The sequence below is a fragment of the Lygodium microphyllum genome, chromosome 17 (genome assembly GCF_053477565.2).
Source record: "Lygodium microphyllum isolate KBCC chromosome 17, Lygodium_microphyllum_v1.1.10, whole genome shotgun sequence".
Classification (NCBI taxonomy): domain Eukaryota; kingdom Viridiplantae; phylum Streptophyta; class Polypodiopsida; order Schizaeales; family Lygodiaceae; genus Lygodium; species Lygodium microphyllum.
This window is the reverse complement of record NC_141151.1, coordinates 79,574,294-79,595,482: the sequence shown is the minus strand read 5'-3', so window position 1 is coordinate 79,595,482 and position 21,189 is coordinate 79,574,294. Positions and strand designations below refer to the sequence as shown.

The window sequence follows — 21,189 nt, the reverse complement described above, 5'->3', positions numbered from 1 at the left end:
GTACTATCATTGCATTAAGAAAAGGAAGCAAGTACAATGCTTTATAGGAAAGTAGGAAACTGTAGTAGGCACCACTGTGCATATGGGATAGGTTAGCCTGCATGTCCTTGGCCCTGAAGCTCCATACAAAGAGGCTGTTTAGTGAGTGTGATTGCTGATTCTCAACACCCCTCCTCAATCACAACTAGAAAGGCACAAAGTATGTAGAGGCTGTAATGAGAACCACCTGCAAAGTGTGGGCACACCACAAACATGGTAGACACTAGAGGCTGTCGCAGAAAAGGCTAAGTGTGGGCACCAAAACATGATGGACATCCAGAGGCTGTAACAGGGGCCTCACAAAGTGTACAGGGACTGTAATGCCAAGTTACATGAGGAGTTTACAAAGCTTATGGCAGGAAGCATTAGGGCAAGGAAGTACAAGGCTTTTAAAACAGTCTATCAGAGTAATGAGAGTAGAAGGACTGATGAGTCTTGTCCTTCCAATCTTGGTGGTCTTCATCTTCATCTTCTTCTTCATCTTTTGGTCCATGGTCTTCTTCTTCTTTCACAGCTGCAAGATAGGCCTTTTGGGACCTCTTCCTAGCATGACAGAACTTCTCAGTATGTCCGGTCCTTTTGCAGAAGTCACAGAAGAGCGGTTCCTTTTTACTTGCATGTCCTTGGCCCTGAAGCTCCATACAAAGAGGCTGTTTAGTGAGTGTGATTGCTGATTCTCAACAAATGTGCCATTAAGGGCGGTAGTGCTGGCCCACAAAGATCAATATGAATCAATCTAAGGGGCTTCTCAGCTCTATGTGTAGTTTGTTGAGGGAATGGCATGCGATGCTACTTCCCAAGCTGACAGGCTAAATAGGCATCCTTGGAGAGTTTAAGGTGTGGAAGGCCCTCAACCATTTGATAGCGCGATAGCTCATAAAGAGAGTCGTACCTGAGGTGTCCAAAGCCAAAATTCTAGGGATGCTCATTGTTTCTAGGCTCCTATGTGGTGGCTAATACTTGGAAATTGTGGAACTCAAAAGTTCTCAGCAATTGATTGGGAAAGAAATTGACTCATTATACATAGGCCACTAGGCTGTGCCTTGCCATGAGTACTCACTAAACTAGTCTAAGAGTCTATGACCTTGACTGTGGTCGTAGTAAAAAGACTATTCTCCCCAATCAACAAAGCTACTGAATGGATAAAAGGTTCACCCCAAGGTGGTGAGCATAATATATATTGTCCAGGGAAACAAGATCCTAGCTCTCATTAGTAACTAGACTATAGATCTTGACCGAGGAGTTGTTCCCACATTGGACATTCCCGGTTGTAGAGGCTTGGGAGACAAAAACGTCCAAGATGGGGGGCTGCACTATCCACAATCCAAACAGGAGAAGATGTGCTCGGTTGTGTGTAGTGGGTCTCTGTGGTTGCTTTGTTAGGAGGTAACTTGCAAATACGGACTAAGCTTGCATCCTCTAATGTCTTTGTAGAGACGAGTTGGGCCTTTAGTCCAACAGACTAGTTAGACATTTGTGGAGTTGAGAACGAAATAGGATGTGATGGTTGACCATTGGGAATGTGGGTCTAAGTCGTCCACTGCCCTTATTTTGATTGCCACCACCCTACCTCCTCTACGAGGGGCTATGCGACTGAGGGGCAGGGTTCTCATTCATAGGTTTTGGTTGGGTATCTCTTGCCTTTAATCAACGCGCCTTGTCAAAATGGACAGTCTTTTGACAGTACTGGCAATACCTATTTTCTTGGGTACAATTTGTCACCCGTGTTTGATATTAGTCTAGTTTATGATTCACTTGTTTCTGGTTTTGATTTTGATTTTGATTTCGGTTTTGAGCATTCTTGCCTTGCCCTTGTTTCCCCCTTTGAGAGGTAGTGACAAAAGCGTCCTTTAAGGAGGGTGTGCTATGGAACTGATCAAACTATTGAGTATAATACAGCAGCTGACATTTAAACTCATAGAATGTGGATATAGTCGCTATGAGATCACTTTTTGCTGGTCCCACAAGTTTTGTGAGTCTAGGACGTGCCTCATCATCTTTGCCAAGTGGTGTAGTTAGACCTATTAAAATGAGTCAGTGAATGCATGCTTGGGTGACGAGGAGAAAGAACCATGAGGTGTTGGATAAAAGGGGTAAGGAGGGTAGTAAGGGGGAGGAGATGGGTAGGTAGGAATAGGTTGTGATGGTCCAAAAGGTGTCGTCTATGGAGGCATTGGGACTTGATAGCCTCCCCCAACTATAGGCTGAATTACTAGAATATAACTTCTTAGTCCACTAGGTAAAGCCATTTGGGCGAAGTGTGGTACCAACTAATCCACACTTGGGAAAGCTTGGGAGTATGTCCCATGCATAAATCCTGGAGTGTATAACATGGATGTCGAGCCTCCTGCATTGGTGCGCTTGCACCACCTCCAAAAGAAAAGGTCCTAAAGGATGTGTCTATGTTTGAAGTATCCTCCGGTGTGATGTGAGACATCATTAGTGGTGTTTGCATAGGGAAGGTAAATGGTGTGAATGGTAATGTACCAAAAGAAGTGGGTTGGATGATTGGGGACTTTAAGTAAGGGGATGATAAGTGAGTGAATTCGTTAAATTGATATTCTAAATTTAGCCATTCAAATTGAAATGTTGGTGAAGATGGAAAAAAAGAAGAATGTGATGTTTCATGTACTTCAAATTGACCATGAGAATCAAAGCTTGAAGGAAAAGTAGAAGAAGGAAACCTTATTGAAGGGTTTACAGTTTTTTTCTTGTAAGCACCTCTTCTTGTGTTTACATACTGATAACAATCCTCTTTAAGACTTACACTATTGTGGATTGATTGCATAATTCCTTCATCCTCTTGAGTATCACCAAAATCTTGCAAAGAACCTCCTGTATTAGATCCTTACGAAGCAAGTTATGAGGCCCATTCTTGCTCGGGTATTTGCATGGAGGGTTGTGGAGATTGAAGCGATGTAGACGTGTTTGAAGTCACCTTTCCGCAGTGAATCTATTTTTAATGATGAGCTACAATTAAAAGCCTAGGTTTCTTTAGTAAGTACGTTGCTCTAATACCATGTAAAGAAATACGCATCTACAGATAACAAGTACAATAGTACAACATAGCACAAGCTAACAAAGAACACAATTAGAGTTAGGGTAACTTAGAGATAATAAACACAAAAGAAGATAATGAATGCTAAATATATGTATGATGCTTAATGCAGCAAACATACTATGCAAATGTGAAATATTGACCCCCAAACTCCCATGTCTCAAGGACTGGGGCCAAGGTTGTCCACGTTTGACGGATGGGTCAACCCGTCTGACCCGTCTTGTCTTGTCCGCTGTGTCCGGTCCCGTCCGACTACACCCCATCGTGGCCCGTGCGGTTCCTTGTGACCCGTCCGCCGACTGCTCCCCGCCGTGACCATTACGCCGCACACAAGTCCTGACTTCCATATGCGTGGGCCTTGCGGCCAATAAAGTTGTAAACGGTCACTTTTTTGACCGTTTTTATTTCCTTTCTTACCTTTCTTTTCTTCTTTCTTTCTTACGTTTCTTTTCTTCTTTTCTTCTTTTCTTTCTCACCTTGCTCACCTTTATTTTTCTTATTTTCTTTCTTGAATCTTCTCTTTTTTTTTCTTTCTCTCTATCTTTTCTTTCTTTCTCACGAAGACTCAAGAGAAAAGATTAAAGATTAAAGTTTTAAACTAACAAGTTTAAAAACTCTCTCTCCTTTCCTCTCCCTCTCTCTTCCCGCCCCCCCCCCCCCCCCCCCCCCCCCCCCAACCCAAGGGCCAATCCTAAACCCCAAAGCACTCTCCCTTTCTTAAAATCTCCCCTCCCCTCTCCCACCATCTCATTCATCCTTTCAAGTTCTCCACTCCTCCTACTCCTCTCAAGCTCTCCATCCTTTCTACTCTCTCAAGCTCTCTTCTCAAGTCCTCTCTTAACCTCTCAACCCTTCCAACCTCCTCCATCAAGCTATAGCCTCTCTCTACTCCCTCAAGCTCTCTACTCCTTCAAGCTCTCTACTCTTTCCACTCCTTTCTTCAATCATCTCACCCTCCACCTGTGACCCTCTAGGCTCTCTCTATACATCATCAATGGCACCCCCTCTCCATGAGGCTTTTCGCTTGCATTGTGCCTACTTCGAACGGGTGAAGGAGAAATCCAACACTTGCAAGTGGCAATGCAAGTATTGCCCAAAGGTCCAAATCTCATCCATCACTCGCCTTCTCGTCCACCTTTGCAAATTAGGAGAGGAAGCCACACCATGCCCCGGTATTCCCGACGATGTCTATGAAGATTGTTGTTGGAAATACTTGCCATTGACGCGATGCAAAGGCCTTTCAAGGGCAAGTGAGCAGGTGATCTCTCCCGATCATGAGGTCTCGGATGCGGAAGACGATCCCTCTCCAACTGTCTTGGTTTCCTCCGTTGGAGGGGCCTCTTCTATCCCATCTAGAAAAAGCCATTCGAGTGGTGCACCTATGCCAAAGAGACAAGCCACTCTTGCCCAAGCAACGGAGCAAGTTTGCGGTCTTCTCTCCTTTCTTAAGGAGAGGCAAAGGCAAGTAGAAATAGAGATTGCACGTACCATAATTGAGTCCAATCTCTCTTTCCATATTCTCAAAGTGGATCGATGGAAGCAGATGGTGAAAGCCATTGCCGCTGTTGGTCCATGTGAGGGATGGTACGGTGTCACGTACAATGACATGCGTACCAAGAAACTTTATTAGGAGAGAGAGAGGATTGATAAGTCCCTTAAGCCCATGCGTGGCAGTTGGGCGAAGTATGGATGCTCTATCCCATCCGATAGATGGAGTGACCGAAAAAAAAGGGGGATCATCAACATCCTTGTCTCTTGCCCACTTGGCATATACTTTCTATGAGCAGTGGATGCGAGCACAAGGAGAAGGAGAACCACGGGCTCGTTCATGTATCGGTACATATGGCAAGCTATCATTGAGGTAATGCTTCTAAATCCATTGTTTTGTAATCTCTTCTTTTAACCTTTCAAATTTATTCTAATTTCACTGTGTATAATCTTCTAGATTGGGCCGCAAAATGTGGTGCAAGTTGTCATGGACAACGCCTTGAATTGTGCATCTATGGGGCGGAAACTTGAGGCTGAGTTTCCGTCCATAGTATGGACACCATGCACTACGCATTGTATAGATCTTCTTATGGAAGATATAGGCAAGTTGGAGTAGATGGCGAGGATTGTCAACGATGCTTGCACAATCGTTGGCTTTGTCAGCTCCAAGGTCTGAGTTCTTGCAAGATATCTCTTGTACTCGGACTTGAAGTTGAAGAAGCCCTTGAAGACTCGGTTTGTGGCCATGTGGCTTCTCCTCGAGTGTCTCTATGACGTTCACAACAAGCTACAAAAAACGGTTGTGTCAGATGAGTTTAAACAATGGCTTGAAGGGGAGTCCACATCAAGCTAAGTGGAAGCAAAGGCTGTTCAAAGGCTTTGCTTAAAGGAGAAATTTTGGATGGATATGAGAGGCATTATCATTGCTGTCACTCCCATCTACAAGGTGCTTCGCATGATGGACATGGAGGGGGCTACTATTGGCCTCCTCTATCATCTTATGGTGGATGCGATGAAGGAGATACAATTATCGACCATCTTGAATGGGGAGGTCTCTTCTTCATGGTATTGTTAGAAAAAAAAAAGATTTATGCTTCTTTTTAGTTTTAAAATTTATATTTCATATTGTCTCACACTTTCTTTTTTAATTTCACCTCTAAATCTCCCTCTAAATCTCTATCATCTTACACCTATCTTTTTGACAAAGAAAAGATGAGAGTGGATGAAGTGACCCATACATGGGTTTGCGGCACTCTTGCATCCTGCCTTCAAAAAACCCTTTCTCTTTATGGATGCAAATGTCCTTGCCGATCGTGATGCCTTTCTTCCAAAAGCTTTGGCGGAAGAGCACCATGGTGCCTTCCTCCAAGAGCTCATTATTTATAGTGATCAAAGGGGCACCGCTTTCGCATTTACCATTTGTTATAAGCGGGAATCGTTGGTGAAGTCCCTTTTTTGGTGGGAGTCATTTAGCTATCAATTGGCTCACCTTCAAAGAGTGGCCTTATGCATTCTTGCACAAGTTTGAAAATCTATTCTATTTTTTCATTTAATTCTAGTTAAACTTACTTATAAACTTACTTTAAACTTACTTTTTCTTCACATGGTTTAGGTTTGCTCGACGGGTTGAGAGGAATTGGTCTGTCTATTCCCTCGTGCACACCGAAATTTGTAACAAGCTTAGCACACGACAATTGGAGCGACTATTTATTGTCGCTCCAATTTACGCATGCTACGCATTATGCATGAGATATCTATGGCTAGACATATATCGTATATCTAATTTTTATACTTTTTAGTTCATAACTTTATTCATAGATTATGAAATATATTTAAAGAAGTTTCATTTGTTTAATCTAAGTTCTTCATTCTTTAAATGTATAGATAAATGTGGATTCACTCGAGCTCTTCGCTAGTACACTTAAAAGTGTGACTCGGGAGTAGAGGTGCTGCTATGGCAGCATGTGAGGTGATATGGCTACAAACGTTATTGGGTAATTTGAATATACAGGGAGGTAGTCTAGTTATCATTCACTGTGACAATATGAGCAACATATAACTAGCTAGAAACCCAATGTTTCGTGCTAGGACAGAACACATTGACATGCATTACCACTTAATGAGAGAGAACGTACTTGTAGGTGAGATTGACTTGGTATATGTCAGCACACATGATCAAATAGCTGACATTTTCACAAAGGCATTGGCTGTAAAGAACCTTCGAAAATTTCGAAGCTTGGAGTTACAAAGACACAGCTGAGCAGCAGCGTTAGGAAGCGTGCCAGAAATTGGAAGTTCCAAGACTTGGATTCAATAGGACTGAAGTTGTTTACAGTCAAATTCAGGTGGAGGGACTAGCAAATCAATGAATTTGGAGCGTTTTCCATCTCCATCAAAGTAGGTGAAGACCAATTGATTGCCTAAATCAAGGGGCAAATCGGATTGAAGACTTGCTAGTCATTTTGGACAGAAAGGGGAATTGAAATACCGAAAGGGATTGGGAGAATCCCATTGTACATCAACTTCTTCCTCAATTAAGGTAAATAAATACTAAAAGGGGCACTAGTTTTGGGGCTAATAGGGTGTCCAATGTCCAAGATTATATGGTAAAGTGTGCATTTTAGGTTTGTGAATTTGTTAATTGCTGTAAATAGTGCTTAATTAGGTTATTTGCCACCCTATCCGAGGAGGAAGGTTGGTTTTAGGATTTGTCAAGAGGCATTGAGGAATAGTGTTGGAAGGAGGAGAGCACTATGTAGAGACTTGGAAGCCATTTAGCGAGTGCTGTATGTTTCACTAGGGGAACCATGCCTTGTAGATCCAAAAGATCTGTGCAAGAGCAGCTCATGCCACTATGGAGTATAGGACAATAGTGTTCATATTCTGAGCCTTGGCCATAATTTGGGCTTAAAAAGAATACACCATGTGTAAAGTTGTTGTTCTAGGTTATATTAAGCAAAAAATGATGCATCACACTTTAAATCATCATAAGCTCATTAAAATAGCCCCAAAAGATTACCAAAATTTTTGTGTCCTATAAGCCAAAACTCTAATTTTGGGAGGATCCACATCTATAAAAAAGAGGCTGTTCAACCACTTAGATCATCCTTGTTTTGCAGGTTTTCTGCCATCAGCTCCCTATTGAGCGGATGTCCAGCTTTAGCGATTGCTGCCATATCACTACCAGCACCCTGTCCACTATTGCTGCCTTTTGCTTCTTGCTAGCAACCATCCTACAGCTCCCAAACAGCTGCATTTGTAGATTAGGCAAGCTGACCTACAGATTAGCCACTTTGAGAGGTTCCTATAGCTTGTGTTATCCTTTGCTTATGGTACTCTGTCACACACTCCATGGGTCACTTTGATGTAGGAATTTCCATCCTTTTCTTACGATGTCCATATCCCCCTTCTTGGGCCATGCATACGGCTACCATGCCCTTGCCTGGTCAGCCCATACCCGCTACTATTGGATCCTTTGTGTTTACATCTTGCATGCATGGTGGGCACTTTGGGGTTAAATCCCAAGTGTGCTCCACTCCCTCACCTTACCTACCCTACCCATCCTATTCCTTCCTTAGAACTATCACTCCTATTGCTATAACCAAGAATGCCTTTATAGATAAGACTTGTTTCGATGGATCGATTTCACTACTTGGTCTAACCTCATGTAACAAGTGCTCGAGTTCTAGGGTCTTTGGGACCTAGTAGTTGGTTTAGAGCCTATGCCAAACCTTTAGCTGGCCCACCTTGATCATATTTGTCAATGGAGAGCTTGCAGAGGTTACTTCTTGAGTTTCACTTGCAAGTATAACACTTTCCCCTAGCATCTGATTGTTGCAGTCATCTCCTTGATTGCTATGCAACAAGAGATCCAACCCAGTGTATCAATTTTGATTGTGTGGTGCACGAGTTTCCTTTTAAGGAAGGGAATGATCTGAAAGTCAAATTGGCTGAATATAAGTGATTATTGGCCGAGTTTATCACTACTAGCTCACTGAAGTTAGATGACAATGAGATCACATTTTTCTTAAACAAGTTACCTTCTAGATACTTCCACTTTATGCAACACATAATTTCATTGCCCTAATTTGCCAATCTTTTACAAGTTCGAATTCTAGCTCTTGCATTATCCAAGGGTGCATGATCAAGTCCATAAAAATTCCCCATTTTCCTATTTAGAGAGGGCTCTAGTTATCACTTCTATGAAGGGGAATACTGAAGGTGGCAAGAACTCTCAAGCAAGGAAGGCAACTCAAACCAAGGGTGACACCCCTTAGATGAAACCAAAGAAATCTGGCAGCAACTTTCTAAAAAGAATAGGTTTTGCACACATTGCCAACGTTTGGGCCATGTGGATGAGGAGTGTGATACTATGGCAAAGGGTCTACCAACTAAGAAACTATAGCAGGCCGTGAGTGCATCCATGTGTGGTATTCCCCTTGGATAGTTAAGCGGGGCTATGCCTCTAGCTGCTGCACCATTTGCTTCTTCTTGCACACATGCTTGGGTGAGTGGTCTCTAAAGGCTTGGGTGAGTGGTTTGATAACCCCCTCCTCCCCTACCTTATAGGTCTCTAAAGGCTTGGGTGAGTGGTTTGATAACCCCACTCATTACATTTCTCACCACAAGCACGTTTTGTATTTGTTTTGGGGTCTCCTCCTACACTTCCACCTAGGATCATTTTCACACCTCAATATGACATTTATTCACTAAGGCTCTATTGATAGATGTGTGTGATGGGGACCACACACCTAGGCTAGCACCAGTGTCCTCTAGGCTAGTCTGGTTTGTCATTCTCTTTGAATTGTTGTACAAGCATCCATTTGGATCAGCTTCGTGAAATCATCCTTGTTTTGCAGGTTTTCAGCCATCAGCTCCCTTTTTGGTGGCTGTCCAGCACTAGCATCTTCTGCCACAACACTACCAGCCACTAGTGCCATGTCCATTGCTGCCACCTTCTGCTTCCTACTATCGACGACCATCCTACAGCTCCCAAATAGCTGTGTTTGCAGATTAGGCAGGCCACCCTGCTGGTCAGCCACTTCTAGAGGTTCCTACAGCTTGCATTTACTGCAGTACATGCCACATTATCATCAACCTTACCTTCCATAGCTGTTGTCCAACTTGCTATTGCTGCTGATGATCAGCTACCTCTGTCTCTGGGTGGTTACACTATTGCATTTACCAGTTCTAGCCCTCCAGACTGCTATGTTTGAGTTTCTAGCCTGCTGCCCTTCCACTTTCAGCATTATCTTAGCTCAAAACTGGTGGTTATAGGCCTTAGGATTTGTCTCCATGGATGCCACTCTCTAACTACTCCCATTTTTCTGCCTTTAAGCATCTATACACTCTCTCATAAATTTATAGCATTCACTTCAAAGTTCTCTTTCTTCTCTATTCGTGTTTTGTGTTATTGCATTTATTGTGTTCTTGTCTGAGTTCTTTTGTTTTAGTCATGTTTGTAGATTCTACTCGTCTCCGGTGGATGTCACTCTCCAACTCTTTAAACACTGAAAATTAATCTAATAATTATTTCGGTGCCCTGAAAAATAATCTGACTGGCCAATAATTAAATTGGCTAGGCAACTTCTATTCCCGAGTGTCTCTGCGCCATCTTTGACGATCAGATTGGCGTTAGGTACCATTAAACGCCACTTCTTCAGTGCTACCAAACAACCGACACTTATAGCCAAATGAATGACCTAGGCTAACAATTGGCGCCAGATACCACCAAGTACCTATGCAGCATAACTTATAGCAACTTTTGCCTTTGACACATTTACTTTCTTCGAGACCTCCAAGCCATAGCAAAGTGGCTAGGGACTTGTTTTGTTGCTAGACTTTGAGGTGGTCTATGCCAAGGTTGATCGGCACTTCCTAGAGGGGACCATGCCTCCTTAGGCTTTCCATGTTGTGGATAGAGGGTTTTGTTGTTACACAGGTTCGTGATCAGTAGCATGATCATTGGAAGGCAGAAGGGAGAGTTCGAATCTAATGAGATAGGGTCACCTGCTGGCTTTCTACCTCTTCTTGCTCTTTGTAGAGGCTATGTCCTATTCGTTCGATCCAGAGCCACTACCATTTGAGGCCTTAGGTTGCCAATGAATGGTAAACTATTACCCTATGCAAATGATAGAACTTTGTATGCAGAGAATGATATAATGATGTTCAAGAAAGTACAACTAGACCTTGAGGTGTTTTGTACAACAATGGAGGCAAAACTCAACTGATGTAAGTTGGTTGGATTTCTTAATAACCTAACTCCAACATGGATTGTGAAGAATGATATAATGATGTTAGAGAGAGTACGACTAGACCTCGAGGTGTTTTGTACAATAATGGAGGCAAAACTCAATTGGTGTAAGCTGGTCGAATATCTTATTAACCTAACTCCAACATGCATTGTGGGGTGCATCTTAGCTTTTGGTCTATGGCTAGAGGGCACGTGGCATGGTGCTTGGCTTCTACATGATGTTGGACATTTCTGTTGCTCAAAAGTTTGTCCTAGTGACTGACATTGCCTAGCAAAAGCTTACTTATTGGAGTATCGTCTGGCTACTTCAATGGGTTGGCTTATAGTGGTCAACAAGGTGTTACTAGAGACAACTCTCTAGTGCTTCTTGGTAGACTGCATCGTGTTGGTCATTTAACCACCTCCCTATGTGAACACACCTTAGTGTGTGTAAATTTAGGGTTAGGGTTTGGAGGGAGCCCTAGGCTGATAAAATAAAGCCCTGCCTTTGTACATTCATATCAATCATCTATCACATCAATCTATTGTTCAATTTGCTGTGTACTTGCAAGAGTTCTCTCTCTTGTTTTTCCCTTAAAGAGTAATCTTAATAACTACAAGTACATGAAAACGGTTGGGGGTTCTATAGATTAAGGACAACGGAAGATAGATGGGAAAGATAGAGGCTCAATGGTCGTCTTCTTCTTCATTCTCCATTCTCTTCATTTGAGCAAAGCATCCTAGAGCCTTTTAGACAGACATTTTGGAAGCATCTTTGGGAAAATTGGTGGCTGAGGAGTGTCTCAATGTTTTCTTTGGTTGTTTGCTCATGACAGACCAGCAGCGGGCAATTGGTTAGCATAGATGAAGTAGGAGGAGACATGTTAGCATTACCCAAGCAGTGCGTGAAGACCCCCACTTTCTTTGGCCATTTGTAGAGGCCTAATTGATGTGGAGAGGTGCCTGAGGATTCAGAGCCAACCTTAGGTTGCATTACCTAGGGCGCTTTCTATGTATGTCTCTTAGCCTGCAAGGTAGAGATGTAGGGCACTTCATTGTTGAGGCTGAATCCTGTGCTATGGTAGCCCTCAACGGCCTCCCCATTGCAGGTACTAGAGCCTTTGTGCATTGATGTTAGAGGCTTGGCAGCTCATTGGGGGTATTACAGGTTGGCATATCTAGAGGCAGATTGTGAGCTGGTTTTCCATGGAGTCAGCCCTATAGACTATGCTATCCTGTGGATCTCTAGTCTTTTATCATCCACTCGCTCTAGGATAGTGGAAGTAGCTCCAGGGTGATTCACCATTGACAGGAGCTATGGCAATAGATTGTGGACTCTTGGGGCTGCCATAGCTTGTTCCTCACATTATGGGGTGGCCACCCTCGGTGCTATTCGTTCTCTCCTTGGCTTCTCTCTCCTGTCCCTCTCATATCATCTTAAGAGGTGAAACGCTCCTACCAACGAGCCGCTGCCCTCGCCCACGTAACCCTATCAAACTGCACCCCCACTAACTAGCCATCATGCCTCCCCCGTCTCTCTCGCTTGCCTCCTCGCCATCACGCTGCCCCCCCTTCTCGTCATCAAGCTGCGCCTCCCCCTCCTTGCCATCACACTGTGCCCCTCCCTCCTCGCAATCACACTTCTCCCCCTCTGTGCGCGCGCCCCCCCCCTCCCTATGGCTCCTGCCATCACGCTATGCCCCCTTCCCTTGCCCTGTGGCTCCCGCATGGTCCTCCCCCCTCCCCCGCCCTATGGCTCCTGCCATCACGTTGCCCCCCCTTGCTTGATACCTCCCCCCTACTCTCGCACCTTCCCCATGCCTTGGTCACCCCCCACGTCCTGGTACTTGCCCCACACATGGTCCCCCCTCCCCCCACCGCCCTGGTACCTCACCCGTGTTCTCTCTTGTCTCTTCCACCCTGCGGCCACCTACCTACAAGCCTCCCACGCTATCATCTGTGGCACCCGACGCCTCTATCGGTATCAGAAAACAGAATCCCGCCCCCCCTCCCCCCGCCCCCCCCCCCCCCCCCCCTCCTTTTTCTCCTTGCCATCGCCCTCTCCCCCCGGTTGCTCCCTCCATTTGCAGCAACACTCCCCCCTCCGGTAGTACAACAGTGTGTTTGGTAGGTTCTTAGTAGGGAAGCGCAATGGAAACCTCTGGTCAAACGCTGGTGCATTCTACGAGTGCCCCCCAATCAAACACCTTGCGCGTTGTCCTCTTGAGGAACAACTCTTGGCCGTCCGTGCCACAGAGTTGGAGCTTAAAGAAACAACTATCTTGGGTTAGGTAATAGGACACTCCAACCAAGGCCTAGCTTCGGGATTGGCTCCACTCCACGTTGTGCATTGGCACAACGTAGATCGTGGAGGCAGTCCTCATGGGCCGTGGGATCTTCATGGTTCGTCTCACCTCTGCAGACGCAGCTCATGAGTTAGTGGAGAGCTCGCCCTATGCCTCTACAAAGAGGGTCATTCACATGGTTTCCTGATACGGTGGTTTCACAGTGGAGTCATTTGAGCTCCACAAGAGATTTCTTAGACACCTAGTCACTTTACTTTTCCCCGGACTGGCGGTAGAGTAGCGCCAGTTAGTGGAGGACTTTGGTCGGCTCTTCAGCATAGTTCTTCCTGCCTCCGCGGATGCTGTGATAGTTGCAAGAGTCCCCAATGTACGAGTGGCCGTGAAAGACACAAAGAGTATACCCAAGTTCTTGGAGATAGAGGCTAGAGTTCACTCCTTTAGGCAGCAGGTCACAATGACCGGGCAACTAGGGTAGTGCCTACGCTGCCGTGACTTTGGGCACCAGGCAGTAGATTGTACGCGCTTCAGAGCCAAGGCGGCTCCGTCGATAGGCCCACAGGTGGACGCTGACGGCTGCATACGGGTCTAGAGACGACAGAGAGGGAGACGGAAGGGGGGGCCACAGCCAGCTCTGCAGACGTAGCCTCGACAACAGGGAGTAGGAGGGTGAGCGATGCCCCCCGGCAGAGCACTCTGCAGCCCCCCCTGCCCGCCCCACCTGACAGGACTGTAGTCCCCCCCACATCCACCACCCGCGCCACAGACTACCTCACCTGAGATCCCCCCCCCTTCTCCCATGCCCCTTCCCCACTGACCCGGGCCTAGGCCCCCCCCTCCCCCCCACCAACACCCGCCATGTACCTTCGACCATCCCTCGATTCTTTTCCCCCCCACCGCCTCCCTTGCCGAGCTCGATCCGCCCCTGGTTTAGGTGATCCCCCCTAGATCCACCCCCCCTCTTGCCACAGGAAGTGATGAGATTCACATGCCTACATCCTCCTTGCACCAGTAGTTCTCTCCCTCCCCCATAGCCACCAGCTCATCTGCCCTTGCCGCCCGTCACACTTTTCCAAGACAGGCACAGCTGTTGCCACAGGAGTTCTTCTGCACTAGCCCATGGTCCTACTTGAGAGTTGCGAAGCGCGGAGAGTTCCCACTACCTCTAGAGGTGGGGATCTTTGTGGTTCATAAGTCAAGGAGGGGCAAGGTCCATCTACTAGCACCACCGGATGGACCAAACTACTCTTTTTTCTTTCAATCCTCCCACTCAGGGGATTGGACGATGACATAGATAGAGGAGGAGTTGAAGAGTCAGGTGGAGGACCAGATCTCCTAGTGGATGGGAGATGAAGGACTAGCATTGTTTGCACAACAGTGGCCTGGTTGCATGATGGACATTAACTAGTGGGCTGGTGCCGAGGTCCCATACTTGAGCATCATCTTTCGAGCCCCTTCACAGTGGAGAGCTCTACGGGATGTGATCGAGTGGCCCCTGGCACAGGTTGCCCGTTTCTACCAGTGTACAGAGTCACGACTCTCAGCATGGCTGATAGATGCATTGATAGTACCACTTGGAGCATCTATCACCTCTATGGTCCGGCCAAGGGTCACCATGGGGGATTGGAGTTCACCATCTAGACCTGTGGCAAAGCACACTTGCATGCCCCATAGTTTCTTCTTCTCTTCAGATGCTTCCACACCGAATAGATGCTTGTTCGGTTAGTCACACGTTTCCCCATGAGCTTATACCTTGCATCCTGGAATGTGAACAGTCTCCACGACAGTGGGGCACGTGGTTCTAGAAAGTTGATTGTTCCGCAAGAGCTGCCGTTGCCCTTGCGGGACGGATCGACATTCTACTTCTACAGGAGCACAAGCTCATGCCCACCCAGGCCTAGTGGGTCGAAAAGGTACTCCCGGGCAGCTCGCGCACTTACTGGGAGCACGCCGTAGGTGCCCTCACCGCATGTGTACGAGACAACAGAACAATAGTGGCAGGGAGGGTTCTATGGATCAGATTGGACATTGGGGACTCGTGCCTATGGAGGTTAGGGCACGTAGCAGGTTCTGGGTGGAGATCGCGGATGGACTCCCAGAGGTGGACTCCTGGATCATTGGAGGAGACTTCAACAACCTGGAGGCTTTGGAGGACCAGCAGGGTAGAGGCAGAAACTACCAGGGCATGGCTGGGGAGGAGTAGGAGGCATGGAAGGTCTTTCTATTGGCAGTAGGAGCATGCGATGCTTGGAGAGTCCTTGCCTTCCACAGGAGGGAGAGGTCGCTGGACTTCTCTTGGGGATACAGATGGCTAGGTGGAGTCCTGCTAGAGCGGTTGGATAGGTTTTATGTGAGAGAGTGGGGTGGCTCTCGTGAAGGCTAGATTGGGCAGTTGGCGGGTATCACGTTGTCCGACCATTGCCTGGTTCTCTTGACACTTGATCCCCTCCCATCTGCCCTAGATACACGATCCTGTTGGATCCCTGACTCGATCTATAGGAGAGAGGAGGTGACGAGACAGATAGAGCAAAGTTGGAACAGGGAGTTGGGCAGGAGGGACCGGATTGCAGAGGAGGTTGAGGTCCTAGCCGAGTCGAGCAGTATCTGCCAAGAGGCAGCCATACAAGCCAGGTAGCAGAGCTGGGAGGAGGAGAGAGCACTGTGGTGGGACCTCGCAGCCATGCAGAGACTATTACAGGAAGCACCAGGGGACCACAACCTCCACACACAGGAGGTGCGCGCGTGAGCAGCCATTGCTGGCTTAGAGAACAGGCGCTTAGAGCTCTCTTTCCGCACCTCCACAGCTTTCTGGGCACGGAAGGGGGATACCATATGCAGGGAGTTTTTCCAGGTGCACCAGCCTCGCACCTCAGGAGAGCAAATACGCAACCTTTGAGATCAGTATGGGAGGATTCGTTCTAGCCCAGATGAGGTGGTGGAGATTGCCATCGACTACTACAGGCGCCTTTTCCAGCAGGAGACAGCTTCAGCTAGAGGACAGCGATGTAGGCAGCAAGTCTAGGATCACATCCCGTCCCTCGTCACAGAGGAGATGGGACGCTCCCTTCTAGCCCCCTTCACAGAGAAGGAACTAGAGGAGGCTTTCCATACACAAGACGGGCAGAAATGCCCTAGAGAGGATGGCCTCTCTAAAGCATCCTTCACCACCTACTGGGAGTTGGTGAAGGACCCCCTACTGATGGCCTTCTAGGTGATTATCACTTCAGGACACAGATGTCAGGGAGTCTTTCGGTAGGCCTTATCAAATTTCTCCCCAAAGGGGAAGACCGGTTGGAGCTTTCCCAGTGGAGACCAATCACCTTATTGTTAGTAACCTATAAGGCACTGGCAAAGATGATAGGTAGGCGACTACGCCATGTGCTTCTAGACATTATCCATGACACACAGACAGGCTTTGTCGAGGATAGGAGCATCCTAGACAATGTATTCACCTTCTTTGAGGCGACAGAGTAGGCGTAGCACATTGGGCAGAGACTGGCTGTACTACTCTTGGATTTCGAGAAAGCTTATGATAGGGTGGACTGGGATTTCCTTGAGGACACCATGGTGAGGTTGGGTTTCCCCCAGGCTTGGATTCATGGGGTCTTTGCACTTTACAGATCGGCCACTAGCAGGGTTCTCATAGATGGTAGGCGAGGGGTGGAGTTTCGACTGGAGAGATCGGTCCGGCAGGGCTGCCCCCTGGCCGGTACCTGTTTCTATTCTTTGTAGAGGCGATGCCTTATTTCCTCAGGTCACGTGTGAGCAGATTACGTGACCTGTGACTTCCCGTGAGGGAGGAGACCGAGTTGTTAGACTCAGAGTTTGTAGATGATACATCACTCAATATAGAGGATGATGAGTTGATGTTGGAGAGAGTGAGGCTGGCTCTTGAGGTGTTCTGTTTTACAGCGCAGAAGCGAAAATCAACTAGCAAAAGTCGGTTGGTTTTCTCACAGACCTGGACTCTAGCACGGAGTGGGGCATCCACCAGGGTTTTAGATGGGTGAGCAAAGGGTAGACCGTCCGTTACCTAGGGTTCCAGGTGGGACTTGACATCACTCCCGCCAAGTAGTTTCTCCCAGTCCTCGATTCTATTCAGAGGAAGCTGACCTAGTGGAGTACAACTCGCCTCTCCCTAGTAGGCCGAGCCTTGGTGGTTAACCACGTCCTCCTAGCGATGGCCTGGTACATCGCCTTGTGTTGGTGCTTCTCCTCATCCTGCGTATTGCAGCTTCGTGCGGAATTTCCTTTGGTCCGAGTCAGACAGTTCCAGGAATTCTAGGGCCAAGGCGGTGTGGCGAACCATCATACGGCATCCGTTAGAGGGAGGCCTGGGGATCATAGATCTAGAGTATCAAAGTATGGCTCTCTTGGGCAAGCTAGTTGTCCGTGGCCTCACACTAGGAGGGCAAATATGGAAGGTCCTATTGCAGGAGGGTCTTCAGGACTGTAGACCGAGGCTTGGCGGTGAGTGGAGGCCATCCCTGAGATGGATATTCACGTTAGCTCCGATCACCCCGCCCAGATCACCTTTCTGCGCAGCTTGATCCGCGTGTGGCAGGGCCTACACAAGGCCCTAATCCAGAGCCCCTTAGGTTGCCAGGAGAAGATAGATCGTCAGCCCATCATCTGGAATCCCCAGGTCAAAGATCCGGAAGGAGCACAGCTTGGCGAGTGCCTTCACATTCAGTGGGTTGGTTGGGAGGCCGGCCGGACTCGTACCATTAGGGCATGACGAGAAGTGTAGAGGATGGTGGACGAGGAGGTGCTGCAGCGAGTATCAGGCTTCCAGAGAGGAGTGGAGCTGAGGAGAAGGGAGATAGACGCAACAATACCTCAGGAGTGGCTTACTCCCCCGAGATGAGAGCCAATAGAGCCCGGGGAGGTATGGGCCGCTAGGTTCTCACCAGCAGGCACCCCCCTATACAGGTGGCAGGTAGAGTGGGTGGCGCTCCACCTGGGACCTTCACTGTACAGGAGGGAGGGTGTCTGGCCCTTGACAGAGGGCAGCAGGATGAGGGGTTAGCTGTCCTCTCATGGAAGAGAATCTGGGTGATTAGCCTTCAGGGGAAGACATGGCGGTTGGACTCTTTTGTCTTCTGGCAAGAGCTCAGGGAGTGGCGTCTTTGGATCTGGGAGGGTAGGCCGCTTGATGAGTTGGAGTGGGACTTGGGAGAGTGGCCATGGCCAGCCACAACGGTTGCCAAGAAGCCACCGGGTTCATGGACTACACTGCCAGGATTGGCAGACACGTACTGATGTAGGAGGATATGGATTGGGCACTGTTACATAGCAGACACTTGGCGGAGCATGGCATCACGAAGCCTTTCCGACGCACCTTCTGGCGCCGCCTATGGGATAGTTGGAGGCCGAGGAGGGTATTGTATTTCTTATGGCTGGTGGCACATGGAGGCTTGGCGGTGGGAAGTTGGCTTGTCCAGATGCAGGAGGGAGGTTGTATGTGTTACACACAGCAGCCTCTGGAAACACCAAAGCACTGCCTTTGGTTGTGTGAGGCGGCGCAACTCGTGTGGAGAGGTGCATGCTGCATCCCTCGCCGTATAGCACCCAGCCTTGGATGTATCTCATGGGGAGCTTTTTGCTAGCGGGCAGTCAGCCAGGGCCGCCACCTTCTGTATGAGGCCGGGATGTAGGACATGATATTCATTATTGAGGCAGGCTCGTGTGCAGTGGTCGGTTTGGAGGCTCTACCCATCCACCAAGTACTGGAGCCCACAATAGACCGCTTTGAGGTATGGGAGATCGTAGGGAGTCTTACTGGTTGGCATATCTTGAAGGCACGGTGTCAGGAGGCTTTCAGCAAAGAGTGACTTTCAGTACAGGTGACTTTAGCAGAACTTTGGACCTCCATCATCCACTCCCTCCGCGGCCGATGGGATAAGGTGCAGGGCGAATGCAGGTCAGGAGCTCCGAGGTCATTTCATGCGCACTTGGGGTGGCCATGACCTGTTTTTCGTGATGCAGGCAGGCAGCCCCAGATGGCGATTCACCCCCCCTCCATGGCTTCGTGCCCCCATCCCCCCCAGATGGGCTTGAGAGGCTTGTATACATGATGGACTTGTGACTTTCATAAACTCCAGCTAGTCTGTTCAGCATGAGCACTCCGTTGTAATCAGTTTTTCTGTGTAATATAGTCAGCCACATTTTATTTGAAAAAATATCACCTTAAGAGGTGCAAATATCTTATGATGTACCTATTTAGCTCCAGCTACATCATTGAGCCCTTGTACCTCTTTGATTAATCACACTAACTTTGTAAACAAATTCATACTGGGCTTGATGCAAAACAACATGAAGAACACCCTTTGGTATATTGGCAAGCATCTTAATAACAAAGTTATAAGCAACATGCATCAAAGTAACCGATTGCCAATCAGCAAGTGTTTTCACCTCCTGCCCCCAACCCTGTGCTGCCCCCCCCCCCCACCCCCGCCCCCCCCCCCCTCCTGCAGCTCTCAATTTCTCCCCAAAAACCAAAAACCTCCCCATTCCCCCACCCTTGGCTCCTCTATGAACTGTTATCTTGCTCAATTAGTCCTTACTCCTTGAAAGTTTTTATCTTGCACTGATGTGCAGTCAATGCTGATGTAAGAAATCCTGAAAGGATCAATAACCAACTCAATGAAAAACCTTCTACAAAGGTGGGTTAGAAAATAAACACTGGTAGAAAGCCAAATGTTTTTGGGTTTATGGCTATTACTGACATTGTAGCATGCTATTGTCCTTGATGAAGTTTCCACAGACTAGATCCCTATGTGCACTCTTAATTATTTTGCACACCCTTGGTTTAAGGTATGAAAGGTCAGTTGTTATTGGCTTACTTTATTGGTAAGCTTTTCAGGGGCATGTACCTACATAACTCGGGAAGCTATACTGGTCTGGCTTGACCTTGTCAGTCAAAATCTTGTATTCCAAGGCTTTATGCTACTTAGGCCACAACATTCTAGACTTATTAATTTTGTATTCCAAGGCTTTATGCTACTTAGGCCACAACATTCTACAGTAATTTACAAGGTGACTTGAAAAATACAGAGCATGGTCAGTGGGGTTGCCTTGAGAGTTTTTCTTTCCCTTGCTGTTCTGCAAGCCTGAATAAGTACTTCATTTAGAATAGTTAGGTGTTACCTACTTGCTCACCTTTGACATTCTTGGTACTTCTGGATGATTGGTGCGTTTGTGTACTTTTCTTAGCTGCTCCCTGTGCAATCCTATTTTTCATGGCATCCCTTCAAACTGAGATTATCCTGCATCTTCAAGTTCTTGCATGAAAGGTGTTGAAAGACTTATCCAAATGGGAAGGATCTGTATGTCATGTTTGCAAGCAGGAAAAATTCTTCAAAATTTTATTGTTGAAATGGACTAGTCCTTTGGATAAGTTGTAAAGTCCAATTTTGTCAGCTCTTGGAGTAGGTCATATTTAACATGATAATGTCCTTTTATGATGCAGATGTGTATTTTGCATATCCGTTGAGACCTGATGTGGAAGTTTTAAAAGGTGTTAATCTAGTTCTCAAGAAAGGCACAATGACAGCAGTTGTAGGGTCAAGTGGGGCTGGAAAAAGTACCATTGTCCAGCTACTTGCTCGTTTTTATGAGGTCAGTTCTAACTCTTCCTTTGAGCTGTTTTACTCAGCTTAGCTTAGTAATTCTCTGATTTTGCTTGTTGTGAACAAGATTTACAGCTTTCAAATAGACACTAAAAGTGTGCCCCTTTCACACTGGCAACAAAACATCTCCAAAGGCTTTTTGCAATCTTAAACGAATATGGCTTAACTAGGTGTCACTTGCTCATTTGCTATAAGGATAGCTTGCAGGCACTGCTGTTGCAAGAGACAAAGAAGGGATTCCCATATTAAAGGGGACCTATTAGCAAGAATTTGATTTTGTTATGAGTATGATAAATGTGGGCCTCTCACAAATCTCACTGCAGTTGGTGCATTTGTATGCTTAGTGCACCTTCAATTGGTGACTTATGTGTAGTTTTTGGTATTCAGTTTTGTCAATTTATAGGGTAAGAGGAAGAGGCTAAGAAAGAAAGCTTAAAG

General features: G+C 46.9%; 1 protein-coding gene and 1 pseudogene across 2 annotated transcripts in view; both read left to right on the top strand.

Moving 5' to 3' along the window:
- The window catches only part of ABCB28 (non-intrinsic ABC protein 8), an 86,735-nt gene that overhangs the window by 54,379 nt on the left and 11,167 nt on the right, over positions 1 to 21,189 (top strand). For both annotated transcript variants that reach the window (XM_087697697.1, XM_087697696.1), the window contains exon 11: positions 20,592 to 20,740. In XM_087697697.1, the coding sequence (XP_087553823.1) occupies positions 20,592 to 20,740 (149 nt within the window). The remainder of the gene's footprint in view (positions 1 to 20,591; positions 20,741 to 21,189) is intronic.
- On the top strand, positions 4,092 to 5,201 carry LOC148022080 (uncharacterized; annotated as a pseudogene).